The sequence below is a fragment of the Marmota monax genome, unplaced genomic scaffold, assembly GCF_021218885.2.
Source record: "Marmota monax isolate L192 unplaced genomic scaffold, Marmota_monax_Labrador192_F-V1.1 WCK01_AAM20220418_F8-fsc00106, whole genome shotgun sequence".
NCBI lineage: Eukaryota > Metazoa > Chordata > Mammalia > Rodentia > Sciuridae > Marmota > Marmota monax.
Window position 1 is genome coordinate 9,124,003 of NW_026695218.1, and position 18,473 is coordinate 9,142,475.

Consider the following 18,473-nt stretch of genomic DNA (forward strand, 5'->3'; position numbering starts at 1 on the left):
TTTCTAGGCTGGCCTCAAACTTGTGACCTCCTGCCTCAGCCTCCCAAGGGGATTATAGGTATGTGACCACACCCTGCTTGAAACCTTATCACATCTACTAAATGTGATAGAATCTAGGAGCATATCTGACCTTAGGTACTTTATCGCCATGGGGTGGAGAGATTGGAGATATAGTTCAGTGGTAGATCACTTGTTGGGCATGTGTGAGGCCCTTGGTTCAATCCCCAGTACTTGGGGGATGGGAGAGATTTTCACTTGTTTTTTGTATAGTACTGGGAATTGAATCCAGGGCAGTCTACCACTGGCTTCATCCCCAGCCCTTTCCACTTTGAGACAGAGTCTTGCTAAGTTGCCGAGGTTGGTCTCCAATTTTCAATTCTCCTCTCAATAGGAATTTCTGGGATTACAGATGGACACCAGTGAATCTGGCTTCATTTTTTCAACTAACATTTACTCAATAATCATGTTCTTGGACTAAGAAAGTCAAGATATGCTGCTATTCTTTTCTAAAACCTCCACTGTCCAACTGGAATTATAGAGTCTACACAAATAGAGTGATGGTCATATTTGAAGAACATAAGTAGGTCTCATTATTTATAAACTTTTTACCAAAACACTGCTTGAACCTAATCCTAAGAACACATTAAAACAAAAAAAAAAAAAACAAGCCAGGTGAGTGGCACATGCCCGTAATTCCAGAAACTCAGGAAGTAGGATCACAAGTTTGAGGCCGGCCCAGCAATTTACTGAGGTCCTAAAAAACTTACTGAGACCCTGTCTCAAAAAAAGAGCTGGGGATGTGGCCCAGTGGTAAAGTGTCCCTGGGTACCAAAAAAACCAAAAAACTGGGCATGGTGGCTCATGCCTGTAATTTCAACAACTCAGGAGGCTGAGACAGGAGAATTCCAAATTCAAGGTTAGCCTTCAGCAATTTAATGAGGCCCTAAATAATTTAGCAAGACCCTGTCTCCAAAAAAAAAAAAAAAAAGTAAAAAGGGCTGTGGATACAACTCAGTGAGCCTAACATGTGAGGTTCTGGATTCAGTCCCTATTACTATTATTAGGACTGTGGGATATAGCAAAGGTACTTCTGTTATATCCTTGTTCTCTGCAGACTTTTTACAAGGTGAGGTACTAGCGATTTGCCAAGTGCTGGACCCAAAGAATTGGGTGACAGTTGGATGTGAAGTTGTGCTCTGTCCCTTGAAGGGACTTGGCTTGAGTTCTTACTGCTCAAAGCACCAGCTTGCTACATTGGGCTAGGGAAGAGAGCTGCGGCCATTCTGTTCCACATGAATGATGTACTGTAAACAAACAGGTAAGACTTAAGATCCCCTGAGAATGTAACTGGAACTCAGAAGCAATAAGGCAAACTCCTTCAAGTACAGATGCTGGACCTCTGGCAAAAATCACCAAGACAATTGAGTAGGAATGAAAATTCCTAGGTGGGCATGGAGGTCTATGACCAGCTACTTGAGAGGCTGAGGAAGGAGGAATGCTTGAGATCTTGGTTGAGGTCACTCTGGGCAACATAATGAGACTATTAAAAAAAAAAAAAATTCCTCACCCACTCCACTCATCTCTGACCTATTGAGTCAGACCTCTTGAGGTAGGGGGTAGGTAGGAGGAGGGAAAAAGACTGAAACCTGATTTTAAAATAAACTCTAGAATTGAGGCATGTAAATTTGAGAACTCATGTCCAGGAGATGATCGATGCCTTCTAATAGTGTACACTCTGGACACTTGTAGAGGCAGCCACTGTGGATCAAGACTGTAGCACAGGCAGCAGCACAGGAAGCTTTAGGTTTGTCTTCACTAGTCCAACTACAGAATCCAGAGGACAGGGACCACGTCTGCTCTTCACGGATGCTCATTATTCCCAGGGCCACACAACAAACAAAATGTCATGCCATAACCAGAGCCAGGCTAGTAGCAGTCAGGGACAGGCAGGTAGGCCATCCAGATAGGCTATCCCTAGTTGGCCTTTTTGGACCTCAGCAATCTTCATAAACTCAAGAATTCATTCACACAAGAAACTGAAAAATGCACTGCTTACTTACAACTACCAAATCCAGTGAGGTAAAAAATTTTTTGAACTAGAATTGTATTGTCCCCTAAATCCTACTGAGAAATCTCATTCAGGGGAAGACTACTTAGTTCCAATAGGGGTCAGGCAGGAATCATTACCTACTTTTGACAGGAGAAAACTTAAGTCACAGGTTAATGTGTATGGTAAGGCAAGGGGGATGTGTTTGAGGTGGCACAGATAAATTACCTGTCCAAGAACATGGTGATCGGATGCAGATCACAGACCAAGTCCCTGGAGGTGGGGCTTTCAACTATGGACAAAACCATTCCTAAGCCCTCTGGGACACCTGCTAGTGGTGCATTGAGGATATAACAGCAAGGGTGCTTGAACACACAATCCAATTGGGGAATGGGCAGAGTGCATTTATTTTCTTCTATATGTGTTTTTAAAAAAGAAAAGACCTCCTTTCTAGCACCCAATGTCCACTAGGCTTAGAATGGGAGGATCTAGGACCAGTCCCCTAGGAGAAGGTGTAGGAGTAGAAGGCAATGGCATTGACGTTGTAGTCCATGGGGAGGAGGTGCCCAATGTGCCTGGCCCCTAGGCTGGCCCCACCCAGGGCGGAGGAGTGCCTCAGCTTCATCAGGGTGAAGCTGGAGAAGGAGTTCTGAGCCTGGATCTCTCTACCCTGGGTCAGCGCCAAAAGGAAACCTGCAAGGAAGAATGCAAGGACAGAAATGAGAAGAGACCAGGAGGAGGGGAAGGGGACAAAGATGCTAAGGTCTTTCTGTGAAGATGCTGAAGGGGCCAACAGGCCAAGTCCCCAGGACACAGTGGATCCCAGGGCACATGCAGCCAGCAGCCTCAAAGGCCTGCCCTCCTCTCAGTTCCAATGCTGGGAACTCCAATAGGGGCCGTTAAGCCCTGCAGAATGTCTAATGGGAGCTGAGCAACTTCCTGAAAGGAGGCTGCCTGGAAAGAAGTCACGTTTCTTCTGGCCAGGATTACGCTGACTAGGGATGTTACCACCGTTAATCATATGCTGGAGCTCTGATTCTGAGTTTTCACTTTAACTTTAAAAAGACGTTATTTAATAAATCGTTGGAATATGACACGTTTTCAGGACCTCAAGGAACTGGGATTGCAGCTCAGTGGTAAAGCACATACACAGCAAGTCTGAGGCCCGAAGTTTAATCCCCAGCATAAATTATATATTAGTTCGTGGGAAGTCGGATGGGACAGAGGCAAAGTGAAGGCTGAGGGCCTTAACCTGAGGCATCAGTGGCCTGTCTTGGCCTCAGGGCACAGGTCTCAGTTTTTCCTAAAACAGGCAGCTTTCTTGGACTTCCACTCCAGACCCATTCTCTGCCTTTGCCCTTCCCCTCCCCTTGCCCCCAGACTTACCTTCCTTCAGTAACTCCCAGCTCTTCCACACAGAGCCCACACACAGGATGGGGAGGCCAATCTTCCCTTGGAACAAGACCTGGGTGGAGGGCCAAAAATGGATGCTGTGGACTGAACAAGCATCTCTGGAGCTGCCAGGTGGTTTCCTAAGACCAACCCCAAATCCCAGACTTTCCCTCTAGTCAATAACAGAATAAGGTGAACTCAAGGAAAGAGAAACAAGAAGAGCAGGCAGGGCAGGGAAGAGAAAAGGGGCAAGCAACTACAGAAATAGGAAAGAGAAAAGGAAGGGGAATAGACAGAAAGGGGACAGACAGACATTAAACCCATTTACTACATGTAAATACAGGTAGTAACATACCAGTTACAGAGGGAAGCACTAGACCGTAGGATTTTCTTACGTTATAAGCAGAATTTTTCTCACCTCATAACTTCATCTAAAATAGTTTCTAATTGATGCAGGGTTTGATGGGGCAGTTGCATCACCAAAAGGGAAGCAGCACCTCCACTCACCGGGTCAATCTCGGGCAGCACTGCTACGATGTGTCTGCCCAGCATTTCCCCAGCCTTCCTGAAGATGTAGCGGGAAAGGGGGTCTCCCTGCTCGGCACCTGGGATAGGAGAAGGGAAAGGGGGGTTGGTGAACACCCAGGGACAGCTTGTCCCGGTTACTCTCCCCATCACAGGGCAGCACCTCTAGCTGGCGGAAGTCTGAATCAGGACATATGCCTCACCACTGGCACGGGGGCAAGAAGTCTCATGGCAGCACTCTCCACCTCCCCGCTGCACCTCTGAAGGCACTGGGAAGGACAGCCCCCTGCCCCAAAGCACCCTACCACTAGATTACCAGGTTACACTGAGTTATTTTGAGTCTATCCCTATGAATCTCTCAGCTCTGGGGACCCAGGAATTCAGCTAAGAAGCTGGCTGACATCTGGTCAGTGCCTCCCACCTGCTTCCAGCAGTCTGCCGCTGATTAGCCCCTTCCTTGTTACTGGGGGAGAAGGAACTCAGTCTAGCAGGCTCTAAAAGAGCCCAAGAGTACCCCGAGGCTATGGAATCCAAATTAACAGAGTATGGACGTGACAGTGGAGAAAGCAAAATATAAACAAGCAAGCCATATTTTGAGCTTCTGACACCCAACAAAATATGCCCAAGGTTTCCTTAATCCCCTGGTTCTTTGAATGTAACAAGTTAAAAAAAAGTTATAGTTTTGTCTAAATGAAAACTGTTTCACAAATTTCTCAGAAACTGGCATATAGCTTGCCCTAGCCTTGACACCTGTCAAGGAGAAACACTGACAATACAAAACAACAGTCAGTACAATCATCTAGTCCTTCTGCCTCAACCCCAAGGCACACCCAGTACCATCACCAAGGACAGAGGTGGCAAAACAGTGAGGTCACTTGGTGAGAGGGAAATTGGTGTCTAGCCCCCATATGAACTTCACCCCCTAATTAGGCAGGTCTGAGGGAAACAAAGCCCGACAGAACCCTACCCCACCTCAGTACCTTCGGCAATTTTCCGGCAAAACCCAGCAAACCTGCTTTTGTCAAACTCCCTGTACAGGTGGGTGAGGATTCCTAGCCGATCTGGCACCTGAAAGACAAACAACACAAGACAGCTATGAGAAGTAAAGAAAATCCCATTTGCCCACCTAAGTTGCCCTTCCTAATTTATACTATTTGAAGAGCTAGAATAATTCTGGGAGCACGTTTTAGCTCTAGAAAGTATAAGGATGTGAGATTTCTCATTTTGAGAAAAGTGTTTTCCCAGCATGGACTTCATTGTTACCCATTAGCTTACAGGCAGTATAGAATACAGATATGTAATCACCACAGCATGTTCTATAGTTCCTTAAAGTGCTCTTGGAAAGGTTTCTTTGGTCAAAGGAATCTAAGTAATACCATATATTGCAACTGTCCCTGGGAGAGTTACAACACACATTAGCAAAGGCTCCAAGAGGTACTGCAACCAAGAAATTCATCTGCTTCTCCCAAACTTATGTGATCACAGAAGGTCCTTCTTCCCCAACAAACTTGCCTACCCTTAACATCTCAAATGATTTCCCAGACACATTTTAGTAGAGAGAAGCGGTGCTAAAATTTGAGTACCTACATATATAAATATTTTATACACAGTCTCATTTAACCTTAATAACAACTTCCTTTTCTTTTCTTCTTTTTTTTTGTACTGGTGATTGAATCCAGGGGCACTTTACCACAACCACTGAGTCACATCCCCAACCCTTTTTTATTTTTTTGAAAGAGGATCTTGCTAAGTTGCTCAGGGCCTCAGTAAGTTACTGAGGCTGGCTTTGAACTCATGATCCTCCTGCCTCAGCCTCTTATGCCTACAGGGCACACAGCAAACCTTGGTAACAACTTTCTAAGAATGACTGAAAAATGTAAGAGGGAGCAGCAGGCATGCTGGTGGAGTGCAGACACAATTGACTGGGTGAGACAACTAAACTGCTAAGGTGTTTTCTCCTGGTTCCTCCCTATTCCTCACTGTGGCACAGGATAGGGTTACTCTTTAATCACCAATCCCTCAGCCTTAAGAAGACATGCCCTACCTTCTAATATCTCTAATCTCCTTCCTCAGCTTTAGGTCCAGCTTGCCTAAGTGACCCCCAAAAGACAGACTGGCCCTCATGCAGATAGACAAGCTATTAAATAAATTTATCTTCCTTCTTCTCTTCCTTCCACATCCTCCCACTTTTCACCTCTGACTCCACTAAAGGCAGTTGTGTCTCCCAACCCACAACTGAGCACAGCACAGATGAGGAGTCAGTCCCCAGTGTGCTAGGTAAGTGGCTGTGCCTCCCTCTGAAATTCTCCTGCTTCCTTTTTAATAGGCTTTCCTGACCCATAAAGGCCAGAGAGCAGATCAGCATTCAAGGACCTTGCTCAGACTCTACCTGCTATTTCTCCTTTCTGACCTCACTTGCAATTTTTATGTTAGCCTAGAAAGCTGTTTCAGTGGGTTTTAGCTGCTCAAGAATGAAGCCTGGCTAACCACTTGTTCTCAAACCACAGCTTTCTCATGCTACCTTTGGAATGCACTGTCTTCAGCATTCTAAATTCTGTTCTTACCTATACTTCACCTTGCAGCTCTGACCCACTTTGGCCCACCCAATCCCTCTCCTGCAACTGCTGTATCTTAGAGTCCCCCTCTGCCCTACCCCAGGTGTGCACATCCACTGGGGCCAGGGAAGTACCTGGAAATAGTTGAACATGGCCTGCTTGACATAACCAATATCATGAGGAGCCGCCTCTAGGTTGTCGATGGAGTCAAACACTATTTTCACTGCTTGGTGTGCAATCCAGTAGGCTGCAGAGAGCAGAGAGGGCTAAGAAGATGGGCTATCTCTTGAAGCTCACCAGGAAGGAAACTCAGACCCAGACAGGGTTAGTGATCTGCTTGGGTTTTATAGAAAATTACATTTCCTGATTCCTGGGGGTGGGGATGCCGGGGAGAAGGAGGTGCTTTTAATGAAACTGTATCTGACTGACCCAGATAAAAGCAAGTTGGAGCTGGAAGACAGAATAGGTGAATCTGTATCACAGCATCTCCTACACAAAGACAGGGTCAATCAGTTCTCACAATTGTGCCAGAGTCACAACTCGAGCTGGGCCCCAACGGCCCCTATGAAAATGTACACATGCTACCCATAAAGAGACCATGGTGGGAGGAGTTTCTGTCTCTTTCCCAGAAGCGGACTGATATGGCATCTATGATCTTTCATAATCTCAATTCTTCCCTAAGGTCTCCAAAAGTCCACACAGGTAGGCTACAGCCATTGTGCTGAGATGTGAATCTGAACCCTGGAGCAAAATCACTAGTGAAGAGCAATGTCAGCAGTTAGTCCAGCTATGATCTGTCGCCATTACCCTGCACTTGGAATGGCTGTCCCCAGAAAACCCCCAGGGATTAGTAGGCCAAGAGCAGGGGAGAAGATGGGGAGCTGCAGGAAGGAAAGGGTCCAGGCCCAGTGTGAGCTCACCTGAGCCCTCGTCTCCTATCATGTGGCCCCAGCCGCCGCAGCCACTCTCGGAGCCATCAGGGTTGATGAGCCTGCAGTTAGAGCCAGTTCCAGAGATGAGCACGATCCCACCTGGGGAAGGGGCAGGGAAGGCTCAGTGGCCAAGGCTCTGTACAGAGCAACAGCTTCCGACTGTGGAAGAAGATAGGACAGAAACCACACACATCCTAGGCAAAAGGGTTACCACCCAGTCCTACAGGGGAGAAAACTGAGCCCAGTAGGTTTCCTGCCTAAAGGGGAGGGCCTGGGCCTCGGAGAAACTGCAATCATAGAGCCTGTCTCTAGGGACTGAGGAACATGGTCTACATCTCCTTCAGGGAATGTGGCTTCTTGCCAAGCCAGTCTTCAGGTGACTCTACCTGCTTTACTGAGTTCCTACTATGTGCCACAGATTGTGCTAGACAATGTTCTTATAGTAATACTTAGTCAGCACCTTATAAATATAATTGTCCCCACTGTATAGATAAGGAAATAAAAAATCAGAGAGTTCCATGACTTCTCCAGGATGGTAGAGCTAGCAAATACCAATCCTGTGATCTAGCACTACAAAATCATAGAGCTCCCCAACTTTCTTCTCTATGCTCTAGGCTATGCACAGCCTGCTTCTCACTGGCTTCCACCAAGGGCTCCCTCCTTTGCAATGGAGTCTTATGTTTGATTTGCTTACCACCATGATTACATTTCTTGCCCACTTTTCTTCTATCTTCCAAGTCTGCTTTGGCAGAGTCTTAAGCTGATCATGATAGGATTTGGGTAAAGAGGGGTGACTCAGAGACTTCCTTCCAGATACTGCAATACTAGTTTTGCCAGCTATCTCTAAGGGGCTTTCCCAAGCAAAAACCAGTTCTCAACCTCACCCCTCCATCCATCTCCTCACCATCTGGTGTAGCTGTAGCGATGGAGCCTGCAGCATCCGTGGTGATAAAGTAGTTTTCACTCAGGTAGGGAAATCGGTCCCTCAGCTCCTCCGTCAGCATCCTCAGTGCATCCTCCTGCTCCCCACCACTCAAGGATAGGCCCTGGGCCACGTGGGAGGTGAGCAAGCAAGCAGAGCTCCAGACACAGTGCCTTTCTCATCCCAACCCTCCTGATGCCTGCCTCCTGCTCTCTATTATGTCTGGCTATACCTTGCTCATCCAGCCTCAGTCGCTCCATCCCACACCACCGCCCCTCAGAAGGCCCTGGCTCTGAGAACAGCCCAGACTGGGGATGGACAGAGGAAAGAGGAATTTAACAATACTATGTTTTTAGAGCTTAGACAACAATGCTCTTAGAAAAATCAGGCAGAGAAACAAGGTAAGGGGTGATGGTTTGGCTGTGTCCAAAGAACATTTCACTTATGTGTACAAGGAGTAGACAGAGCTGCATCAACTTGGGGGGAGGATCTAAGCTGAGAGTAAGAATAGCTTACACCTAATGAGTGCATATGGGTCAGATTCTGTGTTAACCCTTTTGGGATGTATCACTGTACTTTTCCCAATAACTCTGGGATAGCTACTGCTAGCAATGTTTTCCAAGTGAGGAAAGTAAGACCCACTTCTTAAGGGTCAAATAGATACTGAGTGGTAAAGCTGGATTCAAACCAAGATCTCAGTGGCTCTCCCCAATCCTACTCTTCCAATATACTTGTAGTTGAAGGTGGCAGCTGAAACCATGAGAATGGGTAAGATCACAAGTTTCAACACCAGGGACTAGACCTTGGAGGCCTTCTCATCCATAGTCATCAAGTTCATCCAATCTAAACTTGCTACCTGTCTTAGTGTTGCTGTTGGCTTAATTCCAAGGCTCTACCCCAGACTCACCAAGCTTCGCAGAGGTACCAGAGGATCCACCCCTGCTTTCTGTTTGGCCCTGTTCACCATCTCGTTGATCCTCTCCACACATTTTTCTGTCCCGATCAGCTGGCCCAATCAAGGGAAGGAGGAGTTACAAAGGCTTGCAGGACCTATGTCATCCCTATCAGTTGCTCTATGAATCCCAGCCACCACCTCAATTGGAATTAGAGAATCAAATCAGAACCAAGCCCTCTGGTCCCCTCAGTGTGGCTTTTACCCAGTGGTTTGTGCTCAGTCCATCTGCTTCTGCCAGGATCTGCCCATCCTCGGAAAGTAAAAGGACCTTGGACCGTGTGCCTCCCCTACAGAACACAAGAGGGCACTCAGTTCTGCTTAGAAAAACCTGCAGTAGAGCTAAGCTAGTGCAGTCCCTGTTGCAGGCAAAGCCCAGTGTGATAGAGATAAGTTTCAGTAATCCCAATCACCACTCTCAAACCCACCTCTGTGGTTTGGTGTTTGTTATGCTCTTGAAACTGAAACACAGTTCTCCTTCAGTTTCCCTTTGAATATGCATCATCTAGGCCTTGAAATTTTCTGATGTGTGGCCCACCCCACTTAGTTAAGGCTATGTTAGTTAAACCCTCACAGTGCCCCCATAACTATTAAAATTTTCCTCTGCATCAAGCATGTGTTCAGTTGCTTTGTGTCTACTTCTAAATAGATTTAACAGCTCCACTGGGCCAAGCTTTGGATCATTTATCTAGCCTCATAACTAGCACAGAGCTTGGCACAAACATTTGGTTAACAACAACAACAAAAAAGCTAAAGAAATGTGCACATCTCTCTGTTCCTCTCATAACTACTAAAGGCTGCCTTTCAAGACCCGAGAGCTCCACCTGCCAAGGTCTTCAAGACATCTTTGGAAGAAATGCTCACCAGATGGCAGGGAGAATTTACACACAATCAATTAAACCCTCCAATGCTGATTACTGGGGAAAATGGTAGTTTAGAGGCAGATCTGTGGTGATGGGATGTGTGTTTCCTTATGGATCAGTACTTTTAGGAATGTCTTAGGAGAGGACACTGAAGACCTTCTCATCGGATTCAAAGAAGACACGAAGTTTCAAACAGTAGTCAATGCATGTGAAGTGGTAGATTCAACATCCAAAACAATATCTTGACAAACTGAAAAAAATGGGTTATAGCTTATAGATGAATGTTACAGGGATGAATACAAACTGCTACCTACACTGTACTGAGGTTTAAAAAAAAAAGTGCTACAAATACAAGATGGTACAGGATGGGGAAATCAACCTTCACAATTCATGTGAAAAGACTTTTGGGTAAGTCAGCAGTGAGACATGGCATACACTGAAATGAATTCAATCCAATTCAAAAGCTCTGAAACAAGTCACCTTCTATTATATCCTGAGTCAACACATTCAGATTCACAGAATCTTGTCACTGGCAGGGAATCTGGTAATCAATCATCTTGTTCCTTTCTGTCCTCAGTAACTGAAGCTCAGAGAGGTATTACCCAAAGTTATACCCGGGGCAGAGCTACTACAGAAAGTCCTACAGACAAGATTCTTAGCAGAAAAATAGAGTAACAGAAGATTCAAACCAGCATGAGGTGCCTGTGGTGCCAAGATAAATGAAAGCTTTGGGGCATGGGCACCAGGATGAACACTGTGTCTCGCAGCTGTTCAGGCTCCCAGATACCCTCAGGCAAATATCTTTGTCCCAGCTTCCACTCACTCCAGCTTGCTATCTCCAACCCAGAAACTTCACACCTGACACCTGTTCTGCAAAAACTCCTTCTGGATCTGGAAATGAGGAAAAAGCTGCTTTCCCAGAGGGAATACGCCGAGTGGGCTGTCCAGTGAGTTGTCGGTGGAAGAAAGGGGCGTGGTTCCGCCGTAAAATACAAAGGACCCCCTGGGGTGTGGCCTTGGCACTCACCGAGACCCTGCAAGGCACAACGCCTCGCACTTAAGATTGGCCCTGCACGTGACACACCCTTTCTCCGTAAGGCCCTGCAACCCAGAAGCCCACAGTGGCCGGATCCTGAGGTGCGAGGCTACCTGCACACCCTGCTGGCCACGACCTTCCGCCCCGCCCTCCAGCCTGGAATGTCCGAGGCCGCCCCTCCCGTGCTCCCGGCGTCGGGCCGCACTCACCCCTCTACACCCCCATAGAGAGCGGCCATGCTGCTGCTACCGCCGCCGCTGGTCCCGCCGATTGCTCCCCCGCCCTCCTTCATCTTCCCTCCCTCCCTCCTGCTCGGCGCCGCCCCGCGTCACGTATTCGTCTGCGCAGTCTAGCTGGCTCGCTGTGCGCGCGAGGGGGCGTGGCTCCGGGAACCGCCCCTGATCCCTGGTTGGCCCGGGCAGGGCAACTCCTCGGGCTGGGCTTCTGTGCTCCTCAGCGGCTCTTCCCGGTCCCGGCCGGGCCTCCCTCCTCCCGGACCCTGCTTCCGAGGATGGGTACTGGATCCTCAGTGCTGGAGTCAGAAAGTGGCGTCGCGAATTGGCCCCACTCGTCACTCCCCTCCCCGGCCCTGGACGTCCGGAAGTTGCTGGCAGCTCCGCGTTGCGCGTGCGCAATGCTCCTGTCGGCTGTGTGCAGGGTTACGCTGACGGTGACGCACACACACGGCAGGGCACCGGGAGCTCCTCGCACAAACCTGGGGTCCGGGGGCGTCCTAAGGAAATTAATGTGAGACCCTGGCGATGGCGAAAATCACACGCGTGCACAAAACACCTGCGCAGGTCTTCAGCTGCGCTTGTGTGAATATACGAAACCAGGAGGAAGTAGAAGCCTTTTGCAAAACAAGAAAAACCCTCCAGGCTGTCCTGAGAAGGAAACAGCTCTTACTGCCGACCTAATTTAGTTATCCGTGGAGGGTATTTACGAGGACGCACACCAGCAGATAAAGTTTTACAGGCCTTTTATTACTTTCCATCCACCACTCCGCACCCGTTCTCCCACAGCGTCAGGAAAGGGACTGGTAGCCCGAAGGAGGAAGGGTTGGCCACTGACGGGCCCTTTGGGCTCCTAAGAGTAGTTCTGTGTCTCCGACGCCCAACTCTGCCTTGCAGTAGGGCAGCCCTTAGCAAAGTCTCTTTGGGAACATCAGTCTAGGGATGGGTACTTCTTAAGGCAGCAGTTCTAGAGCTAGCCTATCCGTGTCCAGCCCCTGACCTTTCCGTGCTTGCCATCTTGTAATCTTGAACAGGACTCTCTACCTGACAGCCAGCCGGCTGAGTCTGGTTATCCTTTGACATGAATATTTGGCATACTTGTGCTTTTTAAACTGGAAGAGAAGAATCTTCATTTCCTACATTCGGGATGCTGAAGAACTAAGTAACGAATAAAAAGTAAATCACTACATGATAGAGAATATAAAGGTTTAAAATTCTTGCCCTGTGACATTTTCATTCGTAGCTGCAAAGTATTTGATCCAGCACACATATTTTTAGAATAACAGCTAATAGATTCTGGTGAGTTTCAAACTGGGCAGGAGTTTGAGCAGAGACGCGACGCAAAATTGTTGGTGAATTTTGAAAAAATATATTTTTTTCTAATCTTGCGTGGTGATGCATACTTGTAATCCCAGTGATTTGGGAGGCTGAGATAGGAGGATTGCAAATTTGAGGACAACCTTAGCAATTTAATGAGACTATCAGCAACTTAATGAGACACTGACTCAAAAGAAAAAATTAAAGAGGCCTGGGAATGTAACTCAGTGGTAAAGTGCCCCTGTATTCAATCCCCCATACAAAAAAAGAAAAATGGATTCCTTTTCTGTACCATTGCAATGAGTCTTGGAACCTACATGTGTGATAATATTCCAGTGTGCTCTTGGTTTGCTTGTTTAGAAAAGAAAGCAAAGAGGAAAGTGCCCAGGTTTGAAGACAAGGATTGAGTTCATCATTTAGTAGCTGGATGTTTGAAAGAATTACACATAATTTGCTGCTGATTCTCATATATACAGAATGAAGATGGTAAACCTACACCTACCCTGGATACATGAGATTTAAATGTCAAAAACTTTTGGAAAACCCTAAAGTGTTGCACAGATCTCTCTCTTTTTTTTTTTTAATGTGGTGCTGAGGATCGAATCCAGTGTCTCACACATGCCAGGTGAGTGCACTACCACTTGATCTTAACATTTATATTTATATTTGTTGCCCTACACAGTATCCATGTGACTGTTGATCACTGGAATTGTGGCTAGTCCAAAATGGGATATGTTGTCAGTATAAAATACACACATGATCAAACAGACTTAGTGTCAAAGGGGAATGTAAAAATATCTCACAAATCATTTCTATATGAATTACATATTAAAATGACAACATTTTGGATATAGTAGGTTAAATCTTTATATTATTCAAATTTGTCAGCATCTTTATCTTTTTAAATACGGGTACTAGAAAATTTTAAATTACATGTGAGACTCATATTTGTAGCATGCAGTACATTCTGTTATGCATCTGTGTTATATGTCTTGTTTCCTATCCATCCAGACCAGAGTATTTCAGTCACCTCTCCTGGCTGGGCAAGATGGCAGGAGATCACACAAGTTCAAAGTCATTGAGTGCTTGTTTCTGAAATAAGTATTGGTCATGTGATTGGTTTGAAGAAAATAGCATTTAATAAAAGACTAATAATACTATACATTTTTGTTGCACATTATAATCCTTAAAGTTCTTTATATACCTTAATTTGTTTATCATCCTAAAATTTTATGATAAGGAAGAGATTTCCAACCACACGTTATCAGTGAAAACTGAGGCTCTGAAATCAAATTAGCCTAAACTCACAAAAATAACAGTGTTTATTATGGGTGTGGTTAGTTACTATAACAAGAAAGAAATAAAGGTGCTGCAGTACAGGAAGGTGTTCATTAACTCTAAATAGCTTTGTAAAAGTTTAAAGCTCCTTTGCACTGGGCTTGCAGCATCCCAGCAGTGGCTCCTATGATACTCACGAGGTCGGTAATTTCCTTTAGATATCTGTAAGCCTCAGTCTTGTTCTCTACCTTCTCTACTTTGTCCGTGTGATGCTAGAAGACTATAGTTTCAGGGGAGGCAGGACAAAGGTGTTAAGAAGGACAGTGGAAAAATATCTTTCATGCCAAATCCACTTATTTTGGAACAGAGGACTTTTAGCCCCAAAGGTCTTAACAGATCCTTCTGACAGCTCATGAAACAGTTCTCTTTGCTCAACACTGTATTTCCAGGGCTAACCTCGGTACCTTGCACATGACAGGAGCTCCAAAAATTGTTTCAAGAATGCTGGTAGATGATATGTAAGCTATCACATATGTTGGCATACAATTATAATATGACCTTAATATATTTTTAGCATCTGTAGTGTTATTTTGATAGCTCCTTTTCCATTGATATTAATTTTTATGTTCTTGCTTTTTTTCTTGAATAGACTTGCTTATTTTTTATCAATTTTAGCTGTATTATTTCTTCTCTATTTCATATATTTCTGGTCTTACTCTTATTTTTTCCTTCCCACTATATAATTTGAAAATCATTTATTGTTATTCTAGCTTCTTTCTGATAAAGTACTTTAAGTTATAGATGTTCATCTGAGTACTACTTCATCCCAGAGATCCTGATATTTTAAGCTTTTATTATCACTTAGTTCAAAGCACTTTTTATTTACTTTTATTGTGATTTCTTCCTTGACCTTGAGCTATTTATAAGTGTGCCATTTAGTTTTGAAATAGGGCTGGGGGTATAACTTGGTTGGTAGAGTACTTGCCTCACATGCACAAGGCCCTGGGTTCAATCCCAGCATCACACACACACACAAAATTGAAATAGCTTACATGTGGGGGTGGGATTCTATATATCTTAAGGTAATTGATTCCTAATGTAATAAATAAGGCAGGGGGAAAAAAAGAATGCTGGTAAACTATAAAGTCCTGTGCCACAAACATGTGGTATAGTAAATGCCCTACTATGAACTGAAGGAAAGAACAAGCAAGTTCCATGGCACAGACAATTTACAGAACACTAGGGAGAGAAAGACATAGAAAAAAATAAGGAGAAGTGAAATTGTGAACTAAGGAAGCAGGAATTGGTCATGTGGTCATGATGTTGGAGCATGATGTTGGAGATGAGAACTGCTGACCCAGGAACAATAGAAATGAAACTGAATCAGTCGAGAATATGAATACACAGGCAAAATTCATTGCGGGGGGGGGGGGGGGAGGTGTTGTACCTCAAGGAAAAGGGAGAGAGCACTGGGGGATGGGTAATCAGGAACGACAGACCTTTTATTGGGTTGCTGGGGGTGAGTTGTCTGTGGCTCCAGAGAAGGGAGAAATCCTTATCATTTGAGGGAGCAATCTCCATTTGTTTTGCAGGATGATTAACAGACCTGTGAACCTGGAAAGGGGCAATTTGGTTCCCATGAGATGACTGTCTCTGCTTACTGTCATTCTTCTCATGGGGTAACCTCTCTGCAAGGCTCCACTGTTCCTGGAAGGTTTACGACACTGTCTGAAGATTTCCAGGTGCTGCTGCAGAAGGAAGTTGTAAAAGTGAGTAGTAGAATGTCCCTGCAAATCTTGAAAAATACCTACTTACTGTTATCTTGGTGTCTTCAGCCTTGAAACAGGCAATTACCAGCTTTAAATGAACCCTCCTTAAATGCTTACCACGCCTGTGTACAAAGGTGAGCAGAAATCTGACCCACAGTTTAAGGTAATAAAGGAGACAGATACAAAATGAAGGCAGAGATGCCAAGCTTGATCCTTTTTTAGTTACCCATCAGTCATCAGCAGGTCCAAGTGAAGTCAGTGCTTATTAGCAAAGGCTGCCTCTCTAAGTCCCTGTTATAATTGAGGGCTCAGACTCATTCCGTTTTTGTAATACTTTTAATGAGCAGTAGATCATGAGTTAAGGCCTTGGGAGTACATCTGCCTTTTGTCACTGTGGTGGTCCCTAACTGTCTTAATCAGCGACGCCTCAACGGGATCTAGCCCTAAGAGTTGCCAATACATATGTGACCTCAGCACTGTGCTGATTTACTGGCAGATTCCTTATAATGGGCCAAATGGGAGCAGAGTTTGGAGCCTGGAGATAGATACTTAGAAGGCTAAGCAATGGCCTGGACAAGAGATAAACAGGAAAGTGATAAGGGCGTAAGGAAAGCAGGAACCATAGGGAGGGATCTGAGTGGAATTACACTGACATCTCCTGCTTCTGACCCAGGACAAGGAAGGGAAGAAAGGTTGGATTTCACTGTCTCACAAGGAAAGAGAGTAGAGGAAGGAGCCTCTGGGGAAGTAAGGAAGGGTTCTTCTAGACCAATCCAGGTGGGGAGGGCATATGTGGTCCCCAGAGTGCAGAAGCATGTGTAACTAAATGGCATAAACATTCTTCCCCTCAAGGCTCCTCAACCATTGAAGGAAGAGAAGGGAAGGAAGGGCTTTACCTGCCTCAATCTGAAGTTGTTCTGAAGGGTGTGGAACCTCAGACTAGGGCAGCAGCCTGAGCACATCACACTGATCTATTCCTTCTTCTTTCCTGGGTATGTGGGTGTCTGCATAGGATTTTATGTGCATACCTCGGCCTGTGTGAATCTATAGGTAGACAGGCACATATTTACTTATATTTTTGAACTTGTCTTTGTATATGTTGTAAATGACTGGGTCTGCAGACGCATGTATTTGAAATAACATCTATGTATTTTTCCTGTAGGAATGTGTCTACAGGATTAGAATTAGCATCTCCATCCTCCAGGAAACCTGAGCAATCCTACACATCTAGGCACCTTTGGGCAGATGCATCAATGTGCAAATGTGACTTGTGTCAGAGCTCTGGTGTTGCACCGGAGCACACTCACACCAACTCACAAAGACCCAGCTTTGTGTACATCTCTCCAACTCCATTAAGAGATATGTCTGTAGCTTGAAATCACCATTGTGGGAATGTCTATACCACAGAAATCAATAGCTGCTACAAATCAGGTTATTGGCTATGGCTGTTTTAAAGAAAGCCACCTGTTCAACATTTACCAGCACACCACTGGGTACAGGTTTTATGTACCTGAGAATGTCAGTGGTCTATACCTGTGTCTATCTGTGTATAAGTACATTTATAAAAGTGCCTACCTGTGTAGTGAGTTCAATTTTTTAGAGTCTACAAACTCAGGGGTACAAAAATGTAACTATTTTCCTACAATAAACTTGATTTCTGTCTTAATTCTCCATTCCCCCTAATAGTGGAAAGCTTAATCTCATCACTTACAGCCATTTCACTCGCAACTAAGATCCAACACCTCTCTTTCTCCTCTTGGGCCCCCTGGGTGCCATGTGAAGTTCAGGGTTAAACAGTACCATAGCTCCTACAGGCATTGGCTGATATGTGCTCTTTTCCCATCAGGCCTTTGGTCACTAGTGTCCAGTTTCTGGCGTCTGAGGTTCCTTAGGCCGCATGAGGTCAGTTGTTCTGTCTGCACTGACCTCCACTTGCTGGACTGTCCCATTCCTTTGTCAGGATTCAGCTCCCTGGTTCCTAGCTGGAGTGCTAAATATGGAGGTCTCTGAGCCATAAACACTATGTGTCCCAGGAGAGGGAGTGAAGATCTCAGGGAAGTGAGGTGGACTCCCCTAGAACAGATCTCTTCTGAAAGAGATCTCAAGGACGGAGAGGGCAAAGGGAGGCCATCTATCCCATGCTTGTCCATTAGCACATGTGAGGAACCCATGGTCCTACTTTTATAAAAATTGACTTTCTTTCCTTTCTTTTTTTCCTTCCTCCCTTCCTTTCTTGTTGGTGGTGTTGGAAATGGAACTCAAGGCCTCATACATGCTGGGTAAGCACTCTACTACTGAGCCACACCCCCAGCCCTTGAGTTTCTTTTTTGTTTATTCCTTAATATGGAGTCTCCCTGGGCTCAAGGTATCCTCCCACTGCAGCCTCCTGAGTAGTAGGACTGCAGGTAGATGCCATGGCACCCAGTCTATATTTCTTTTTTTTTTTTTTTTTAGTAAATAATTGTAATTTTATTAAGACAATTATAGAGTCACAAGCAGTTGTGAGAGATATCAGAGACTTCTGTTTTTCCCATGGTAAAATCTTGTACAACTATAGTACAAAACCTCAAACCAGATGTTGACATAGATACAAAGCCCATCAATCTTTCAGATTTCTCCATTCTTATCTGTATCCATTTCTATAATTGTGAA

General features: G+C 45.3%; 1 protein-coding gene and 1 long non-coding RNA gene across 7 annotated transcripts; one reads left to right on the forward strand and one right to left on the reverse strand.

The window, feature by feature from the left end:
- Positions 1 to 2,425: 2,425 nt before the first annotated feature.
- On the reverse strand, positions 2,426 to 11,536 carry Nagk (N-acetylglucosamine kinase). Of its 6 annotated transcripts, none has more exons than XM_046432338.2 (11): positions 11,434 to 11,504; positions 10,190 to 10,438; positions 9,531 to 9,615; positions 9,281 to 9,379; positions 8,356 to 8,497; positions 7,440 to 7,550; positions 6,654 to 6,766; positions 4,945 to 5,032; positions 3,947 to 4,044; positions 3,434 to 3,512; positions 2,426 to 2,740 (listed from the first exon to the last, which is right to left on the reverse strand). In XM_046432338.2, exons 4-11 carry the CDS (start codon positions 9,338 to 9,340, stop codon positions 2,550 to 2,552), a joined length of 882 nt encoding a protein of 293 aa, XP_046288294.1. In that variant the 5' UTR covers positions 9,341 to 9,379; positions 9,531 to 9,615; positions 10,190 to 10,438; positions 11,434 to 11,504; the 3' UTR covers positions 2,426 to 2,549. The 6 variants fall into 6 exon arrangements, with proteins under 6 accessions (XP_046288294.1, XP_046288292.1, XP_046288290.1 ...); XM_046432336.2 differs by having other exon boundaries at positions 10,345 to 10,438; positions 11,434 to 11,502; XM_046432334.2 differs by lacking the exon at positions 10,190 to 10,438 and having other exon boundaries at positions 11,434 to 11,536.
- A 43-nt stretch (positions 11,537 to 11,579) lies between these two features.
- On the forward strand, positions 11,580 to 17,487 carry LOC124084896 (uncharacterized). The gene is made up of 4 exons (XR_006849286.2): positions 11,580 to 13,399; positions 15,645 to 15,821; positions 16,674 to 16,813; positions 16,984 to 17,487. It is a non-coding gene; the product is annotated as an uncharacterized LOC124084896 (long non-coding RNA).
- The last annotated feature ends 986 nt before the right edge of the window (positions 17,488 to 18,473 follow it).

What these genes read in the sequence shown, in the direction of transcription:
- Nagk (XM_046432334.2), bottom strand. Translation starts at nt 11,516, where the DNA reads ATGAAGGAGGGCGGGGGAGCAATCGGCGGGACCAGCGGCGGCGGTAGC. An exon ending in CTCTATGGGGGTGTAGAGGG is followed by an intron (nt 9,616 to 11,433) that starts GTGAGTGCGGCC and finishes TGTGTTCTGTAG; the next exon opens with GGGAGGCACACGGTCCAAGG. An exon ending in TGGTACCTCTGCGAAGCTTG is followed by an intron (nt 8,498 to 9,280) that starts GTGAGTCTGGGG and finishes CACGTGGCCCAG; the next exon opens with GGCCTATCCTTGAGTGGTGG.